Below are 20,897 nucleotides of genomic sequence, written 5' to 3'. Positions count from 1 at the left end.
TCTTAGTAATATTTAATGTACCGGGATATGTCGTGTTTCTCAACCCCTTTTCCTGCTTCATTGATTTGCCTGTCCCATTACAAACCACTTTGTGTTTAATTAATACCTTTATGTTATTATATCTGATAGGGCAAGAATTCACACTACAATTTTATAGGACTTTCCTCTCTATTCTCTTCTGTTTGTTCCTATAGGTGATTTTTAGAATCATTTGTAATTTCAAAAAAAAATTGTGATTACATTTAAGTCTATACATTAATTTGTGAGAAATTGGCATCTTTTCTGTAATGTCTTCTCATTCAGAAACATACTAGGTCTTTCCATTTGATCAAGTAATCTTTTCTCTCCCTTAGTCATTTTCATGATTACTTAATATTAACTATATTACTACGTTTCTATGTTTTGGTATGTTATGTTTTCTTATCCAGAAATTAGATATATTTTTGCATATTATTTTTAATTATTTTTAAACATCTGAATCCATTAGGAATTTATTTTATGGTATGGTAGTTGAAGTAAACCCACTTGTACTTTTTTTCCCTATATATTCAATTTTTTCAAAACCTATTTTGAGTAAACCATCCCTTCACCATTGGTCATAGTTTTCTTTATCAGATAAAGCACGCCTATTCAATTCTTATGTACACTGGGGCTTATGTCAGAGATATCTGACATAAATATGCAAGATAGATTATATTCCACTGATCGGCCTGTCTCTATGAGCCAGAGCTACTCTATTAATAAATGTAGCTTTTTCCGAGATGTGTTCCCCCTCTTCAAAACTATTTTGAAATTTTCTTCTATTTATTTTTGCAGATAGGCTATAGAATTATTCGCACCACGACTACACCTCCCATACCCTAGAAAAATAAAATAAAATCTTAGATCATTGATAGGAAGTGCCTTAAACCTATATATTTATTTGGGAAGAACTGACCTCTTCATGATATTCACTATTTCCTTCCAGAAATACCAGATGACTAATTATTCAGATGTTTTGTTATATTTCAGTTAAAATTTAATAGATTACCTTATATAAGCTACATAGCCATAAAAGTATCTTATTTTTATTGCTTTATAAATAGAATCATTTTTGGTTATGTCTTATAAGTAATTGCAAATGATATCTAGGAAAGTCTATCTTTATACAGTCATTAATTCTAATAGCTTTTCAGTGAGTTACCCAATCATCTAAGTAGAAAACTATATTTTCTACCAATTATTATTATTGGTAGAAATAATTTCTACCTCATATCTACCGATTATACATTTTCATTTATTTGTTTTTGTCTCATTTTACTGAGAAGAATTTTAAGGAAAATCTTCAGTAATATTAGGGAATATTGGCATATTTTAACCTTTATTTTTAATATAGAGCCTCTAGTGTTTTATCACTAAAAATGATACTGCATCCTTTTTTCTTTTCTATATTACATAAAGTGTATTTCTAGTCACAAAAGTTGTTTTTCCCTATTTAAAATCACTGAAAAATCTTGTTTCCCTTCTTTAAGCATATTTTTATATCACTATAAATATTTGCATAAGTTTTTAAAATACAAAAGTAAATATGCTTGTTGTAGCAAATTAAATAGTTTATAAAGATACTGAATAGTCTCTTCCACTGAACAACTGCTGGTGCCTTCAAGTCCAACATACTAAGTTGATGGATGTCAGCAATTTGCTGTAGATACTTTCATATGTTGCTCTATCTAGTATATACATGCATGGCTTTTAAAACATTTGAGCAGTAATGTTAGAGAAATAGAAGTCATGCGAAAAGAGGAATGACCACGTCCATCCATTCTTTTCTTATACAACAATGGCTGAGTGCCTACTATGTCTTAGCACTATACTAGGCTAGAATCACAAAGCCTAGTAGCATATGGCCTCTGTCATCAAGGAGGTCACAGCCTGGTAAAGGAGGACAAGCATGTCGCTAAACAAGTACCATAAAATAATGTCGCCATGGTGGATTATATGATATTTGGTGAGGATGCAAAGCAAATGGTCAATATTTGGGAGTTTTAATCAGGAAAAGTTTCAGCGTGGAAGAGATGTTTCAGGTGAGCCTCAAGAGAGTGTAGACAAGGAGAGAAAGGCATTCCAGACAGAAAGAGCAGTTTGAATAAAGGCCCAGAGGCTTGGCTTTCCATCATGTGTTGTGAGAACTACATAACCCATTTGAAATGGCTAGGAAATAGTGTGTGTGTGATGGTGATTGAAGGCGAAAGTGGCATAGCTTTAGGTGGAGACATGCCATTAAAGAAAAAAAAAAAAAAACCCTGACACGTAAATCTTGTGGAAGCTACAGAATACTAATATGTGCAAAGGATACATTTTTAACAAAGCATACCGTCAGGTGTTGGCCTCGGATGTTATGTGTGCATAGGTTCGTGAGTCTTTGTACATGCTAGTGTTAGGGCGGATAATCCAATGAAGTCTTACCAACTCTCAGGTAGCTCCGAGTGGGGAGATGACCAAGTCATGCCACCTAAAACATGTCACCAAAAAGCTCCAGCAAGATTTCTTTCACGTGCCAAGTCCCCTGCATCTATCATTTACCCTGCCACCAGTGCCATCTGATGCCATGGCTCAGTTATGTAATTCCTAGAATAGGCTCAGACATGAAGGGGTTGCACTGAAACTATGTACTGAGGGTATCTATGAACCTGGGCAGTTTGTTCTAGGCTGGAGGCGGGAGGGTGAGGGCTGCCTATGGGGTTCTGGCTGTCCTGTACAGTTAGCGTGTACTTAGAGTGTAGAGTTTACCAGAGTGTGTACCACACAACCCTGCTTTCATGAATGACTTCAGAAAAAAAGGGTGTTCTATGGCAAATAAGATTTGGACATACTGCACACTGTATTTTTTTCTTGTGGAGAATCACAAGGACCATGAGAATATTTAATAAGAGGTTCTTTGCTATCAAGAGGACAGGATTTCCAGGACTTGGTGACATGCTGGATGTGGGGAGAAGGAGGCACATAGAATGGCTCACATGAAGGCGATGAGGTGGACCCCCTGACTCACTAAAAGAGGAGAGGGGCAGGATTTGTGGGGGAAGAGGAGGAGTTCGGTTCTGACTTGGTACTTTGAGGTACTCATGATTTAGGGCTTGGGAGAAGGGTCTGGACTCGGGTGGGTGACACTTAAATCACAATGAAAGCTGTGGAACCAAAAAGAACAGAATAGATAAAAATTGGGATAAGAACAGCCCTCAGAAGAACAGTAATGTTCAAAAGGCAGAAAGTGAAGGAAGAGAGGCAGGGGGAAAACTAGCAGAGAGTAGCGTCACAGAATTCAAGGAGAAAAGGGTCTCAAAAAAAATTAGGGATGTCATTTGCAGGGCCTTCCTCATAGGAAGTCACAAGATAATTTCAGCCCAGAGGAATTAGAAACGTAAATACATAGAAAATACAGTCTCTATCTCTTTCCTTCATGCTACTGAGTTTGCTATCAGAGCACTGCATGTGTATAAAAATTTGCAAATTTGGGGAATGCTTACAAGTGCAAATAATTTATAATATTCCAGTCTAATTATTGTTTATTAATATGATTATATCATGTACTATACTTAAGTGCCTCAACTGATATGAAGCAAACATACCTGTTTAACCAGATTCCTAGTTGTCATTCATTTATTTCCATTTGCTAACCCACTTCAATTGATTTTCCAATAATTGATAAAGACACTTGAATGGCCTGAAATGCTTTTTTAAATGAGATGAGTAATCATTTAAAAATGAATGTCTAGTGACAATATTAAATATTTTGAAAAGCCATCTAAACACTTGAAAGATACTATGCTATTCTTTTCTAGTCATCTAAGATATTGTAACAAAGCTTAAATCTCACATTGACCTAAAAATTACTGTTTTATAATCTTCTTAACATATCTCCTGTACACAGAACTCTTCAATATTCTAGTGAGTGACATGCTGTCAGTGTCTTTAGCAGTATTCTTTCTTCCCCAGTAATTTTGTATTACGTTATTTTAGAGCTTTACATGGTAGTATAATCACATTTTATTGTCTTTTAGTAATTCTGGCAAAGTGGTTTTAGAAGCACAATGAAATACGTGTACTTTCAAAGAAGGAAAGTAAAAACATTCTCTTCAAACTCGTTTAAAGCTTTTAAGTCAGACTAGAACATTGAGTCCCAAAAGGGTAAAGTTATGATCTAAAATAAGAACTTATTTTTGCTTCTTTTCTTCAATTTGGAAGTTGTAGTTGTTAGTCATTAAGCGTCCTGGATCCTAGGGTAAAGCTGCTTAGTGTCAGCCTCTGACTTGAACACTTACAAGCCTAGATCATTAATTTTTTATGTGCCTTTCCAAAAAATGGAGTTACAGTGTTTACACTTCATAGGATAAAAACAATAAAAATGAAATAATCACAGAAAACCAAACACCGTATGTTCTCACTTGTAAGTGAAAGTTGAACAATGAGAACATGTGGGCACAGGAAGGGGAACATCATACACTGGGGCCTTTCACAGGGTTGGGGGTTAGGGGAGGGATAGTATTAGGAGAAATACCTAATGTAGATGACGGGTTGTTGGGTGCAGCAAACCACCGTGGCACATGTATACCTATGTAACAAACCTGCACATTCTGCACATGTATCCCAGAACTTAAAGTATAATTTAAAAAAATGAAATCATCCACAAAAGTACTTACCATGTGTTGGGAATTATGGAAAGCAAACAACTGCTACATTGAAACATGGTCAATGAGTAAAGATATTACATTTTTCTTTCTTCTTCTGTTTAGCAATTATTATACAAATACAAGCCAGAAAGAAGCTTTTCATTTAGAAACACGAGAAGTATATTCTGTTGATCCATACAACCCAGCCAGCTGATCAGAAGACAAACTGGTGGTATGTAATGAAATGGAAATATTATTAATTTACATATAAAATTTCCTTCAACTTGTATTTATCAATAAGCATAGCATTCACGGTGTATATACATGCTTCTTACTATTGCACAAGTCTTCAGTAATCATGCATAGCAATTGTTCATTTACCTACTTCATTTTGCCAACTAATGTTCCAATTTTTTAATCCATCCATTCAACAAATATTAAACTAAATAGCAAAACAACTAAGAATAAAATCAATAAGATGATAAGCATTATATAGAGACATAATAAAGCAGGCAAGGGGGATAAAGAGAACAGGGTGGTCGCAAGGGAAGCTCTTACTAAGAGAATGTCATTTGAGAAAAAACTCAAGGGAAGTAAAGAGCCAGGGCCGGCCTTGGTGGCTCACGCCTGTAATCCCAGCACTTTGGGAGGCTGAGGCAGGCAGATCATTTGAGGTCAAGAGTTCGAGACCACTCTGTTCAACATGGTAAAACCCTGTCTCTACTAAAAATACAAAAATTAGCCAAGCGTGTTGGTGTGCACCTGTGGTCCCAGCTACTCGGGAGGCTGAGGCAGGAGAATCACTTGAGCCTAGGAGGCGGAGGTTGCAGTGAGCCAAGACTGCGCCACTGCACCCCAGCCTGGACAACAGAGCAAGACGGCATCTCAAAAAAAAAAAAAAAAAAAAAAAAAAAAAAAAGCCAGCCATGTGGCCATATGGGGGAGGAGGATTCCAGAAAGAACAGTAGGTGCAAAGGCCATAAAGCAGTGTGTGCCAGCTGTGTTGGCGGCACAGCAAGGAGGCCAGTGTGGCCTAGAGTTGTAGAGATGAAGTCACAGAGATGGGGGTGGGATGTGGGCGAGAGGATGATCGTACAAAGTCTGCTATGTCATTGTAATGGGATGGTGGGCAGGAGAGGATGATTGTATAAAGTGTGCTAGGTCATGGTAAAGAGATTGGTTTTTATTTGGAAGCTTTTAAGGAGAGGAGCAACACATTCACCTTAACTGCTGTGTTAAGAACAGACTGTAGGAAGCCATGGGTGGAAGATGGGAGTCAATGAGGAGGCTGCTGCAATCATCCAGGCAAGAAATTGTCAGTGGCTACCACCAGGTTGTGAGAAGAGGCCAGATTCTGCATGCATTTTTAAGACAGTGACAGTAGGATTTGTTGATAGTTTGTATCAGAATATGAGAGGAAGAGAGCTGTCAATAATGACACGAGGGCTTTTGCCTAAGCAACTGGAAGGATAGAACTGCCATTAATTACATGATTGAGAATGCAAAGAGCAGGACTGGGGAGAAAAATCAGGAGTTCCACTGTGGAGATGTTAAGTGTGGATGTCTAATAGACTTGGCAAGAAGACAGCTGATGTACAAGTCTGTATTTTGGGCAATTGGTCCAGGCTGGAGATAAAAATTTGGGCTTTGTCATCATGTGGATGTACATAACAAGGAGACTGAATAAGATCTCCGAGAAGTGAAAGAGGCTAGCAAAAAGAAAAGGTCCAAGTATTGAGCCCTGGATCCTCCAACATTAGGAGTCATGGAGTGAGAAGGCACCCACTAAGAAGTGAAGGAGCAGCCTCTGATACTATCCAGAGAAGAACCTTAAAGTCAGGCAAAGAAAGAATTTTAGGGAGGAGGGAGTGATCAACTCTGTCCAGTGTTGCTGGTAGGCCAAAAAAATGAGCCCTGAAAACTGACCATTGAAATTCAGTAGCACAATTTTTTTGTTGTTGTTGTTTGAGACAGGGTCTCACTCTGTCACCCACGCTGTAGTGCAGTGGTGTGATCTCAGCTCACTGCAGCCTCTACTTCCTGGGTTCAAGTGATTCTCATGCCTCAGTCTCCTGAGTAGCTGGGATTATAGGCAAGCAGCACAAAATTTGCTGCTGAACTTGACAAGACAGTTTTTGAAGAGAGGAAGGAGGCAGGAGCCTGACTGGACGGAGCTTAAGAGAGAATGAAAGGAGAGAAATTGCAGCTATCAAATACAGACAACTCTTTCTAGGTTTTTTTCTATAAAAAGGAGCAAATAAGTAAAGTGCTAGTAAGAGTAAAACATAAAGTCAACAGAAATATTTTTTAAGATTGGAGAAATAGCAGCTATGCCCTATTCCTACATGCTGATGGGAATAATTTAGTAGAAAGGGAAAGAGTGATGGCAGAAAGAGAGAGAAGAATTGCTCGAACAAGGTCTGGGTAAGCTAGGAGGAACAGATTAAGCAGAGGAGCTCCTAGCTGCGTGGGCTTAGTAACAGGAGGGAGGGCAGAATCTGCAGGTGCAGATGAAGGCAGGTTGGGAGCTGTGATGGGGAGTGAACGTGTGGAAGTTCTCTTCCAATGATTCAGTCTTCTCAGTGAATAGAAAGCAAATTATTCAGCTGAGAGTGAGGCTCAGAAAGGAGGTATTAGAGAGTTAAGAAGAAAAAGGAAGGCATTAAATCATCAACTAAGAACTGAAGACTGAATTATAGGGAGTACAGAAAGGCCGACAGGCCACATGAGATGTGCACCTGAGTTTCCCATGAGAAAGTGGGGATGAACATTTGAAGGTTTACTCTGTCCGGGGATTATGTGACAGTCTTTCATGCCCTCTGTTACTTAGCCATCAGTACCACTTTGAAAGGTGGGTGTTCTCCCAAGATAATACCAAGATGAAGAAATAATATCCAAGAAAACCTTGGGCAAGGTCTCAGGGTCAATCATTGGCAAAGGTGGAATGCAAGCTCATGTCTGAGTTTAAACTGCTTTCTCCTACATAATCTAGAAAATAAAGATACCAGCCAGGAGTGGTGGCTCACGTCTGTAAACCCAGCACTTTGGGAGGCCGAGGCAGGCAGATCACGAGTTCAGGAGATCGAGACCATCTTGGCCAACATGGTGAAACCCCATCTCTACTAAAAATACAAAAATTAGCTGGGTTTGATGGCACGTGCCTGTAATCCCAGCTACTCGGGAGGCTGAGGCAGGAGAATTGCTTGAACCAGGGAGTTGGAGGTTGCAGTGAGCTGAGATCACGCCACTGCACTCCAGCCTGCTGACAGAGCGAGACTCCATCTCAAAATAAAATAAAATAAAATAAAAAAGATACCACCTCTGTCCTCTTGGAACTTATTTTAATAAGATAAATAAGACCCATAAATATCATAGGTAATAATACATACCATAAACAAGGTATAGAAAATCTGTGATGGTAGTTGAGGAAGAAAAGGTAACCTGCTGCTGGTGAGTCCTGACAGGGGGACCATACTAGTGACCTCTAAATCCAAACCAGTTGAGGTACAGAGTACACCTAGCACATAAATATTTGTTGAATGAGTTTATGAATGAGAAAGATTAGTACTTTCATTTCTCATTTAGTTTAATTCATGTTTATATGAATGTATATAAAATGTAGTTATTTGTTCCAGAGCATGTTATATGAAGAAAGGCCTTTCAATAGAATGATATCTTCTAATAGACTTGATGCTTTGTTGGTTATACCAGCTGTAACTGGTATGTAAAGAGAATGTTAGCATTATTTAAACTTCGAGTTGCACTGCTGCTATTCATGCTGCCTCCTAAACAGAAATGATCTATTTCAGTGTGCCTCATTGCTTGGAATTCAGCGGAATATTGATTACAAAGAAACTGCTCTAATATCAGCAAGTCTCTTTATATGGCCTCAAGATCAATGAAATGATGTCATAAGCGATCACTTCCTATATGCACTTATTCTCAAGAAGAACATCTTTATGGTAAAGATGGGAGCCCAGTTTCACTGCCATATATTCTTCAAGGACTTTCTGAAGCCTCACTTGTGAGATGCCTGAAGCCAGGCCATGGCTGTAAACAATTACATGGCTCTAAAAAGTTTTGCCCTTTTTAAGGAAGGCACTAAAAAGAGCTGTCCTGGTATCTAGACCCATCTTCTTTTTGAAATCAGCATACTCAATGTTACTATCTGCTTTTGGTTATAATGTGTTTTTAATTATCTAAATAAAGTATGAAGCATTTTCTGGGGTTATGATGGCCTTACCTTTATTAGGAAGTATGGTTTTATTTTGATAGTAGCTTCCTCCTCTGGTGGTGTTAATCATTTCATTTTTACCCTTACTTGGTTTGAGTTTCTCTCACATTACTGTATATACTTTGCCTTTCCATAATCACTCAGTGATTGCAATTTGCACAAGTTTTTTTAAATTATGGGAATCAAGATTTAATCCTAGAGATTTGGTGTACAATTCAAGCTTTGGATGTTTCTTTAGCAGTTTTGTGATAAGTTCTAGTTGCTTGTAAAATTTCACTTAATAATGTGTACATTAGTCATTCAATAAATTGTAATTGTAAAGAAAACATACAACACTTGCCTTATTTTGGTTTTTTTTGGAGTCAATGAACTCTTCGATAACAGAGAGTCTTAGGGCTTTAAAGTCCACGATTTAACAGTTATTCATTCAGGATCCCATCACTTGGTCGTTTTAGCCAAACTTTTAACCCACAAATTCAATTTCCTCACCCTCAAGACTTTCTCTTATATTTGTCCAGCCAATACCTTCCCCGGCTCACTCATCCTCTCCCACCACACCCTTGATATAGATATAGCTGTTAATTTTCTCTGTTCCAACATTTAAACTATTGAGAAAATAAAACCTTGCTCACTGGTGACCACAAATTTACTCTGTACCTTCCCCTAGACTAGGTATGCTGTTCAGCATCTGTTTTTTTTCTGTTTTTTAAAATTGTGATTAAAAACACATAAAATTTACCATCTTCACCATTTTTAAGGATACAGTTCAGTAGAGTTAGGTACATTCACATTGTTGTAGAGCAGATCTCCACAACTCTTTTTCTCTTATAAAACCAAGACTCTATGTCCATTATATAGTAACTCCACATTCCCCCATCCCTTCAGTCCCTGGCAACCACCATTCTGTTTTCTGTCGCAATGAATTTGACTACTCTCAGTACCTCATATAAGTGGAATCATACAGTACCTGTCCTTTTCTGACTGACTTATTTCACTTAGCATAATGTCCTCAAGGTTCATTAATGTTGTAGCATGTGTCAGAATTTCTTTCCTTTTTAAGGAAAGGAAGAAATTCATTGTGTGTATATGCAATTTTGTTTACATTTTGTTTATCCATTTATCTGTCGATAGACATTAGGTTGTGTATTAGTCTGTTCTTACATTGCAATATAGAAATACCTGAGACTGAGTAATTTATAAAGAAAAGAGTTTTAATTGGCTCACGGTTCCACAGACTGTATGAGAAGCATGATACTGGCATCTGCTCAGCTTCTGGGGAGGCCCCCAGGAAACTGACAATTATGGCAGAAGATGAAGAGGGAAGCCAGGCATGTTTTACATGGCAGAAGCAGGATCAAGGGAGAGAATGGGGAGGTGCCACACACTAGAACAACACCAAGGGGATGGTGCTAAACCATTCATGAAGGATCCACCCTCATGATCCAATCACCTCCTACCACGTCCCACCTCCAACAACTGAGGATTACAATTCGACATGAGATTTGGATGGGAACACAGCGTTTTTCTGAGCCCTCCATATTTTTCCAACCTCTGCCTGTTACCCAGTTCCAAAGTTGCTGCCACATTTTCAGGTATCTTTATAGCAATGACCCACTCCTGGGTACCAATTTTCTGTATTAGTTTCTTCCCACATTGCTATAAAGAAATACCTGAGACTGGGTAATGTATAAACAAAAGAGGTTTAATTGGCTTATGGTTCCAGGGTTTGTACAGGAAGCATGCTGCTGACTTCTTCCTGCCTTCTGGGGAGGCCTTGGGAAACTCACAACCATGGAGGAAGGCAAAGGGGAAGCAAGGCATCTCATACGGTGAGAGCAGGAGGAAGAGAGAGAGGGCGCAGGTGCTACACACTTTTAAGCTACTAGATTTGGTGAGAACTCACTCCCTATATGGTACCAAGCTAATTCATTCATGAGAAATCCACCTTCATGATCCAATCACCTCCTAGTAGGCCCCTCTCCAACACTGGAGATTACAATTTGACATAATATTTGGATCCAAACCATATCAGGTTGTTTCCATCTGTTTACTATTGTGAATAGTGCTTCCATGAGCATGGGTGTGCAGATGTCTTTTCAGACATTGCCTCAATTCTTTTGGATCCATACCCAGAAGTGGGGTGCTCTTCAGCACCTTTTATTCGTGTACAGTCAGCAACACTTTCATTTCCCCACATTGTCTGTTCACTCACCTCGAGCCATCTACTCTATTCTACATTCATTCATTCTTCCTTCTATTAAGGGATGATGAAAACATCCGAAGGTAATTCTCTTAACTTCCTCTCCCTCCACCTTCCATCCTATCTACATCCACTCACCCTTACCCTCATGTCTGTCTTCCACTTTTCACAGCCTATATCGTTCTCTCTTCATCCCTTTCTGTCTTTTCCAGGAAATTGTTCCTTCAGTTAGACCCTCTCTCATCATTGGCTCCTTCGTTCCACCTCCAAAACTCCTGAAGCCAAGACCTGCTGAGCTGCATGTGACAGAAATCCACCTCACACTGGCTTAGACCAAAAATGAATTTTGCTAAATCACATGACAGAAAAGTCCAAGCGTGTAGCTGGCTTTTGTCAAAACAGGAATAGTCAAAGCGTGCCTTCAGGAATATCTTCTCCTTCTGCTTTGCCTGGCTGGCTTCATTCTCTGGAAGAAACTCCCTAAAAACTGGCAAAATATTTACTGATGATGCGACATGCACGTCTCATCAGCTTAGCCTTCCAGTACAAAGAGCCTCTTGTCCAATAAGTCTTTCAAAAGTCCCTTCAATAGCTTTCATTCTCCAAATAGGGTTACATGCCCCCAAAGGAAGCAATAACTAGGAGCAGGACAGTGAAATAAACACAGGGCAAGGCCTGAGTTGCCTGCCCAGCCTTGGAGATGGGGGTAGGGTTGGTCTACCTCATTGGTTCTCAGGTGGGATGATTTTGCCCTCCCAAGGACATTTGGCGTGTCTAGAGACATTTTTGGTTACTACAACTGGAGGAGGGAAGGGCTTCCGGCCTCTAGTAGGTAGAGGCCAGGGATACTGCCAAACATCCTCCAAGGCAAAAGACAGCCCTCCAGAACAAAGAATTATCTGGTCCACGATGTCAATAATATTGAGTTCAAGAAACCATAGTCTTCCAGAATCACATTGAACTATGGGAAAGAGGGGATTTCCCAGTGGAAAAATCTAGGGGCAAATCCCAGAGGAAGGGACCCATTTAGAGCAACAGATATCCACCTTCACCTCCATCTGAAAAAAATCTTCCCCCAAACCATCTATGTTTCTCGTTTAAACTACCTCTCTTACACCAAATTTTCTGAAAGAGTGGTTGGCCTTAGCTGTCTCAACCACTGTAGTCATTCATTCAAGTGATAATTATGGAGCTCCTTCTGTGTGCTAAGCATTATTTTAGGTCATGGGATTTGGCAGTCGTAAACTGACATGTTCTCATGCAGCTTTTATTCTGGTGGGAGAGACACACAATAAGCAGATTTTCAGTTGGTAATAAAATGAAAAAATGATAAGTATAATTTTTTAATCTATATGAAACAGGCAAAAAGGAAAGGATGTTCTGAATTAATGTGCAATTTTAAATAGTGGCCAAGGAAGGCTCCATTAAGAAGGTCTCATTTGAGCCAAATAACTCAAGGAGATGAGGTAGTAGCCATGCAGAGAGATATCTGGGCGAAGAGCATTCTAAGCAAAAGGAATATTAAATGGGAGGAAAAAACTGAAGAGAAAAATACACCTGCTATACTTGGAGAAATAATTTGTTTGCAAGCTGATGGTAAAAATCCAGCAGAAAGAGGTGTATGATAATGCTGGAGGAAGTGAGAATTGCTGGTTTCCTTGAGTGAGTGACAGCAAATCGAATCTAGGGCACAAGTGGAGAGATCACCCTTAGACTTAGACTGTGAACAGTATAATTATATTAACAGGAGAGACAGAGGTTTCATGGGCCAAATACAAGAATTTGGGTGGAGTGATGGTAGAAAATTGTAGATCTATTTGATTGTTTCTATTTTCTCAATAAAGAAAGAAACAAAGCCACTCACAGAAATTAAGAATGTTGGAGAAGGTGTCAGAAATAAATGTCAAAATAAAAATATGAAATAGTCAGTTAGGAGAATGGGAGAATAAATGGATTAGACAATAGTGGGAATGTCAGGCAGAAGTATAATGGTCCATTTGAAATTATTTGTTACTAAAGTAAGGCTAGTCATTGTGGCTATGTGTCTTTTCCAGCCACATTCAGTTTCACAGGTATGAGAGCAAAATAATGGAGAATTGATTCTAACCAGGAATGTTGTTTTGTCTAATGGCTATAATAAACCAAGAGAAGGGTGAGGGAGCTAACGGTGGGTGCAAGATGGTGATTATAATGACAGAGTATGGAATTTGACCTGGTAGTGATGAAAGTGAAGACACAAAGGAGGTGAGAAGCTGAGAGAGATAGCGGTAGGATCAATGGGCTGCAGGCACTGAGACAGACAAAGATTGCTGGATTCAGTTTAATGTTACTAGGGTAAAAGAAAAGAGTTGGATTGGTGGTTAGAGAGTGGGATCATTGAAATCATTGAGGGTTGCAGTGGTAAAAGAGAAGAGTTGGATTGGTGGTTAGAGAGTGGGATCATTGAAATCATTGAGAGGTTGAAAGTGACAAGTCTCCGAGCATGCACATGAGCATTAGAGTCAGAGGAGAGTGGAGGACAAGACCACAGGCAGAGAAGAGGTCAAGGCACTGGAAGGCCAGGGATTTGAAAATACTATTGCTGTGAATGTTGAAATCACCAAGGACTGTGGCAGAAGTAACAGTGGAGAAGGTGGCCATGAGCCAGGAGCTCAAACTTTCAAGGAATGAGGGGAGAAAGTAGATACTAGGAGATGGATACCTGCAGAAGTGGTAAGGAGTGGCACCTTCTGATAGCATGTGATGTAAAACTGGGGAAATGAGCCTTCTCCTCTTCTCTTTTCCTAAGCCTACTACAATCTGGCTGCTACTCCCATTACTCTGTTGAGAATAACTTGAAATGATGATAGCAAATCCTTAAAAGAATGTCACTGGATGTATTAAAAACTGTGATAAGTGATATGATCAAAGTAGACATTTCTTCCACTAGAATTTTGGGAGAAAGCCTAATGGAAACCAACGCGCACAGAAAGACAAATGCTGTATGTTATTAGTCATATGTGGACTCTAAAAAACTCATCTCATAGAAGTAGAGGGTAGAATACTGGTTACCAGAGGCTGGGGAAGGGAGAGACAATGGGAGATGGAGAGAGATTGGTTAAAGGGCACAGGATCACAGATAGATAGGAGGAATACATTCATCCTTGAATACTTAACCCTCTGCCCTAAATCTGTCAGTCCTACATCCATATTTCTTATTTCAGTAAGTAGCACCACCATTCATTTCTAATCCTGGGGCTAACTCTTTTTTTTTTTTTTTTCTGAATCATGTCTCCTTTTAATGGTTAAGGAAAACAAGTTTAACATAAAATTAGCAACAACAACAACAACAACATCAAGGTTTAAAGTCAAAATTATTTTAAGAGAAAAACCCAGGATAAGTAGCAAAATAGCCTACCTACAGACAGGCAGTACATGTCAGAAGGACAGGCCACCCCCAATAAAAAAGATAAAATATTATTTTTTCTACCTTTTTTAAACTTAATTATTTCTTTCTTTTTTCTTTTTTTTGTTTCTTTTTTTATTATACTTTAAGTTTTAGGGTACATGTGCACAACGTGCAGGTTTGTTACATATGCATACATGTGCGACGTTGGTGTGCTGCACCCATTAACTCGTCCTTTACATTAGGTATATCTCCTAATGCTATCCCTCCCCCCTTCCCCCACCCCACAACAGGCCCGGGTGTGTGATGTTCCTCTTCCTGTGTCCATGTGTTCTCATTGTGGAAGCTGGAAACCATCATTCTCAGCAAACTACCGCAAGGGGGCTAACTCTTGATTGCTTTCTTCTCACCACCAGCCTTAAGAAAGGAAGTAACCAAAATCCAATACATGAGCAACTGTTCATTCCATCTCCAATATCTTCGTTAATTGTCCACTTTATCCACCCAGTCAGGGCCGCCATCAAACCTCACTTGGATGTCGGCAAAAGCTCCCCTGACTGGTCTTTGCAGTCCATTATTGCCCTATTCTAATCTACCTTCCATACTATACACAGATTTACATTTTTTAAATGTGTATCTAATTGTCCCTCCCTTTTAAAAAATCTTACAATGGCATGACGTCTCAATTCAGGGTAAGGAAATTGTTTCTTCACATTCCCTGTACACCGTACACATCGCCTGCAATTGCCCTTCAACACGGAGAGCAGGCATTTCATTAGCTGACCTTCCCACACACATTCTTGCAAAGAGGAAAAGTTAAGCAGGGTGTTTGGAGGCGAGTTGCCATCATCCACCGCCTTTGTCTGGAAGCGCAGGGCCTCACATGCGGGATCCATCGGAAGCCCAAGCATTGTCAAGCTCTGCTGCTGCACCTGGGTCAGCAAGGTGGGCTCTGCCTGCGAAACTCGTTAGAAACAATGCAAATGGGGAGTAAACATGACCTCGCCCATGAAGGGGAAGCTGTGGTCAAAAGCATTTTGTCCCGGAACCCCGCAGCCCTCCCCACACTCTGGGCGCGGAGCACAATGATTGGTCACTCCTATTTTCGCTGAGCTTTTCCTCTTATTTCAGTTTTCTTCGAGATCAAATCTGGTTTGTAGATGTGCTTGGGGAGAATGGGGGCCTCTTCTCCAAGAAGCCCGGAGCCTGTCGGGCCGCCGGCGCCCGGTCTCCCCTTCTGCTGCGGAGGATCCCTGCTGGCGGTTGTGGTGCTGCTTGCGCTGCCGGTGGCCTGGGGTGAGAGGCGGGCGGGCGTGGGGAGGCGCCCGGGCGGACGAGGAACCCGGGGCCCCGCAGAGAACTCGCGTGCAGCGCTGAGCTGCGCTGCTCTGCGTGCCCGGGTCCGAAGGCAGCGCGATGGGTGGGCTGAGCGCGCGACCCGGCAGGGCGGCGGGTGTAGGATCCTTCTGCTCACTGGAGACCCTCGCTGCTTCTGGGTAAGCGTGGAGTTCCCAGGTGCAGGGGCTTAAGTCGTGACCAGCGCAGAGGAAGGCGCAGATGCTGAGCGGGTGCCGCACGAAATTCCTTGCCTTTGTGTATTCACAGCCTAGGCTGGCTATGGCCAAGACGTGGCGTTGATCCTAGCGAAGGGGATCTTGGGGATCCGACAAACCTGAGTTCTGGTCCTAGAAACTTAACTGTGAGGCAACTTAGCACACCTGAGTCTGTTTGCTCTTCTGTAAAATGGGGACACTGGTATCTCTACATCGTGGAGTTGCTGCCTCAGTGGCATTAAGCCTGTCGAGTATCTAACACAGGGCTATGTGTCCCCGAGTCCATTTCTATCCCCCAACCGTTACCTCTGTACTTTGCTCCCAATGGTGTTTAGACAAGCAGTCCTAGGGATGCAGGTATTACCTGACAACTGCCCCGCATGGAACTGTCCTCGTCCCCCACACCAAGCCACCACGGCCATCATCACCGTGCACTTAATTGACAGCATACTTTAAGACAGATGCATGCCAGGCACTTGCGGATTAGAAGAGCAAGGGAAGCCCCAGAACATGCAATGTAACCGTTGCAGGTAGAAGGGACGGTAGATATGTTTACAGTTCGCATTTTAGTGATGTGTTTAGTACAAAATAACGCCTATTATAATTATTATAGAAATTTTGAGGCCACATCTCTTCCTTTTTCTTAACTTCAAATAGGTAAACATCTTCAGTTAGAACCCTTCTATTATTATTTTTCGGCTCCCCGGAAGTCTTCTTGGTTGCCTAGACTCACTGGCAACATCTCATTTGAAGTGACAGTCTTGGTTGTTTTTGTCCAGCCTATTCCTGACAACTCCGGGTTCGCCCTTCTCTGCCACTAGACATTTTACATTCATTATTTGGGTGTTCCTTCTTCTCTAAAAGAGTAAATAAAATAAAATAAAATAAAATAAAATAAAGTAGAACCAAGTCCCGCAAGAGTTGTTATTAATATTTGATCTCCTTAGGCACCGGAAAGTAACCTGTCAGGTGCAGAGATGTGATAAAACGTACAATTTTATTTTTAGGAGAGAAGCATGCCCAGTAAGTTAAGCAATCTGTTGTCAATGCTTAGGAATTTGTGTCATCTTTGGGAGTACTGGCCCTCTTCTTACTAGAATGTTGTTTTACTTAGCCTATGTTGATTAAGTTACTGTTATAAACAATCCCAGACACTATTAATTGCAAAAAAAAATTTACTGAGGTTATCACAATAACTTCCAAATGTGAAACAGCCTAAACTAAACTACCTAGAAATTTTGTTGCTGACATAATTTAAATTTTAAAATGCTGATGGATGCTTCCAGTGTGCATGGTCCTTTGGAATTTTAAAGAAGTATAAGAGCTCTGCACCCAAAGTGTATGCATATAGAAGTAGGTGGTGGAGTTTTATGAAATCTACTTATTAGGAAGCCAGCGTTCTGCTTTTTCCAGCCTCTGCTACTTACCAGCTGGTGTCTTGGACACAGCAAGTTAAGTCACATCACTGACCTTCAGTGTCCACATGTATAAAATGAGCATAACTGACATCCTGATCTCTGAGAGAGACGTTTTGAAAATCAGATGGTGTAATGCATGTGACAGTGTTTTGTAATCTGAAAACCCCCATGCATGTCTGAAAAACCATGACTAAGAAGTCGTGCAAGACTGCAGGATCACCAAAAAGCGAGAAATCTCAACTCCTATGATCAGGAAAGGATGAGTGAAAGGTATATGGCTTTACTAGCACTTAAAGAGTGAATCTAGAAACAGATTGCATACGACAAAAAATAGCAGAGGAGCTAGGATTGTTTTGTTATTATGAGTTACTCACAGTACCCGTAAAGTGGTATAGTGCTATTTGAAAGAGGACTTAGATTAGCTGCAAATAGATATTGCAAATGTAGGACAACCACTGAAAAATGTGAAAAAAAGAACTATAATTTATATGTTAATAAGTAAGAGAGAATTGCATCATATAAAATGCTCAGTTAAAACAATAAAGATGGCTGGGGACAGTGGCTCATGCCCATAATCCCAGCACTTTGGGAGGCTGAGGTGGGTGGATCACCTCAAGTCAGGAGTTCAAGACCAGCCTGGCCAACATAGTGAAACCCTGTCTCTACAAAAACACAAAAATTACCAGGGCATGATGGTGGGTGCCTGTAGTCCCAGCTGAGGCATGAGAATCGCTTGAACCTGGGAGGCGGAGGTTTCAGTGAGCCGAGATCGTGCCATTGCACTCCAGCCTGGGTACAGAGCGCAACTCCAAATCAAAAAAAAAAAGAAAAAAGAAACAAACAAACAAACAAACAAACAAAAAACAATAAAGGGCAGGAAAAGAATGGAAGACAAAAAATAGAAAGAGAGAACAAGAGAACAAAAGCAACAAATAAAAACCAGTAACAAAACTAAAGCAACTATATCAACAATCATTTTGAGTGTCAATGATCTAAATGCACCATTTGAAACAGATCATCAGAGTGGATCAAGAAACAAGACCCAACTATATACTGTGTACAACAAGACCGTTTTAAATATAGACAATATATATGAAAAGTAAATGGATAAAGATATACCACGCTAATGCTAGTCACAGAAAGCAGGAATAGCTGTGTTAATTTCAAACACAGCAGGCTTCAGACCAAGAAAAATTATTAGGGATAAAGAGGGGCATCATATAATGATAAAGGGACCAATTATCCAAGAAGACATAACAATATCCCATATGTATGCACCTGATGGAGAGACAAAATATGTGAGGCAAAACCCATAGAACTGCAAGGAGAAATAGATGGATTTACTATCATAGTTGGAGACTTCTATGATATCTTTCTGATATCAGAAAAGGTGCTGAAGTCTCCTTATCAGAAATGGGCAGATTCAGCAGGCAGAAAATCCGTAAGGACATACTTGAATTCAACAGCACCATCAATCCACTTGGGTATAATTGACATATATAGATGACTTCATCCACAACAGCAGAGCACATATTCTCCCGCTCACCTTCATGGGGATAGACCACATTCTGAGCCATAAAATAGTACACGAATTAAGCTTTACCAGGCAGTGTTTAATATAGGGTGGACTCTGGCGCCCTCACGTGGTCCTCATATAGGATCTGGTTTGGTTATCCCTGCTAGGTAAAGGTGCAAGATAGAAGGGAAGTTCCAATTTGCTTTCTGTGCTTTGTGGTGTATTTTGGTTTACATATGCTCAGATGAGTGGATGTGTGATTTATATTATCTATTTTAATCTAAAATAAGCTTCACATTTGGACAGGTAACATCAAAAGTGTCCTACACAGAAATACTGGGTGAAGATCCCAGTAATAAAACCAACTCCAGAAAACAAGAAAATGGTAGAGTTGACAATCCCTCTCACCCTCTCCGCAAGACACATGTATACACATTTTTTGCAGAGGCATTAAGTAGGAGAAATGCTGTCAGTCTAATCACAACTGATCACAACTCGATGAAACCAAAAAACCTAGAAAGTATCATGAAGACTGTCGAAATAAGCTTTACATTCACTATTGTGAACAGAGAGACTCAATGTGACTGTTTTTTGTCCCGTTAGATGTTAGCTAATGATTGTGCTAAGTCATGATGATTAACAAAGCATTTAAAATATTTATTTTATCTGTGTTACATTTCAAAAATTTATATTGAGGCATATAATTTATGTTCGTGTACATTTATAATTTATAAATTTATATATTTGAAAGGGAATGCTCTTTTTTTAAACTGATAGAGGTGCCTAAGCAAAGCAAGTGCAAATCTATTCCTTAAAGGGTAAGTATGCAGAATGGAAAGCAGAGTGTTCTTTGGGTTGACAGCTCATATTGCAACAGACATGAAAGTGATGATGTGTTAATTGTGCATATAGCACAGAATACATCAACTTGCTTTGAATGGAATATCTGAACCAGGAGAATGTGAAAGTGGGCTGAGTCATACAAGACAAAACCCGAAATGAGATAACAATACATACCCACTAGAATGGCTAAAATGAAAAAGATTGACCGAGCCAAGTGTTGGCGATAAGGTGGAGTAACTGGAATTATAATATACTGCTATTTGGCAGGTAAAATTATAACATTAACTTTAGAAAATAGTTCAACAGATTCTTAAAACCTTAGACACACACTCAACATTTTACTCTTAGGTTTTTACCCAAGAGAAATGAAATCATATGTCCACACAAAGACTTGTACATGAATTTTCATAGCAGTTTTGTTTGTAATAGCCAACACGTGGAAACAATCCAAATGTCCCTCAACAAGTAAATGGATAAACTAAATTAAGATATATTTATGCAATTGAATATTACCCAGCAACTAAAGGAAACAATTTGTATACATGCAGCAACCTAGATGGATCTCTAATTATGCTGTGTGAAGGCTAAACCATAAAAAAAGAACCTGAGTGATTTCCTTTATACAATAGGATATAAATGAAGTGATTTAGGTTATATGAAATTTTAGAAAGTCAAATCAATCTGTAGTAAGAGAAAACCACCTGAGTTATTTCCTTTATATGATAGGATATAAACGAAGTGATTTGGGTTATATGAAATTTTAGAAAGTCAGATCAATCTGTAGTAAGAGAAAACACATTGAAGGTTGCCTAGAGAAGGAAGTGGATGTTTGGATGGATTACAGAAGGGCATGAGGGAACTCTGTGTGGGTGGGATGTATGATGGAAACGTTAATTGTCTTCATTTTGGTGATGGTTTCACAACGCATACATATGTTATAAGTAATCGAATTGTACACTTCAAATACTCATCAATCATTGTATGTAATATATCTTGATAAAGCTATAAAAACTTTTAAAATTATGGTAGGTCTTCAGTTTGTGGATTTTATATTAATATATTTATCATAGGAACTAGTCACAATTGAGGGATTGGTAATAAA

The 20,897-nt window shown here is 39.7% G+C and overlaps 2 protein-coding genes across 6 annotated transcripts in view; both read left to right on the top strand.

The window, feature by feature from the left end:
• Positions 1-9,213, top strand: part of CR2 (complement C3d receptor 2) — a 36,262-nt gene extending 27,049 nt beyond the window's left edge. For all 5 annotated transcript variants that reach the window (XM_054674317.2, XM_054674312.2, XM_054674326.2 and 2 more), the window contains 2 exons: positions 4,770-4,878; positions 8,456-9,213. In XM_054674317.2, coding sequence (XP_054530292.1) covers positions 4,770-4,860 — 91 coding nt within the window. In that variant the 3' untranslated portion in view covers positions 4,861-4,878; positions 8,456-9,213. The remainder of the gene's footprint in view (positions 1-4,769; positions 4,879-8,455) is intronic.
• A 6,427-nt stretch (positions 9,214-15,640) lies between these two features.
• The window catches only part of CR1 (complement component 3b/4b receptor 1), a 124,015-nt gene continuing 118,758 nt past the window's right edge, over positions 15,641-20,897 (top strand). Inside the window, exon 1 of the mRNA NM_001193675.1 lies at positions 15,641-15,761. Coding sequence (NP_001180604.1) covers positions 15,641-15,761 — 121 coding nt within the window. The remainder of the gene's footprint in view (positions 15,762-20,897) is intronic.

This window comes from Pan troglodytes, chromosome 1 (assembly GCF_028858775.2).
Source record: "Pan troglodytes isolate AG18354 chromosome 1, NHGRI_mPanTro3-v2.0_pri, whole genome shotgun sequence".
NCBI lineage: Eukaryota > Metazoa > Chordata > Mammalia > Primates > Hominidae > Pan > Pan troglodytes.
The sequence above is the reverse complement of the archived record's forward strand: the minus strand, read 5'-3'. Positions and strand labels throughout refer to the sequence as shown.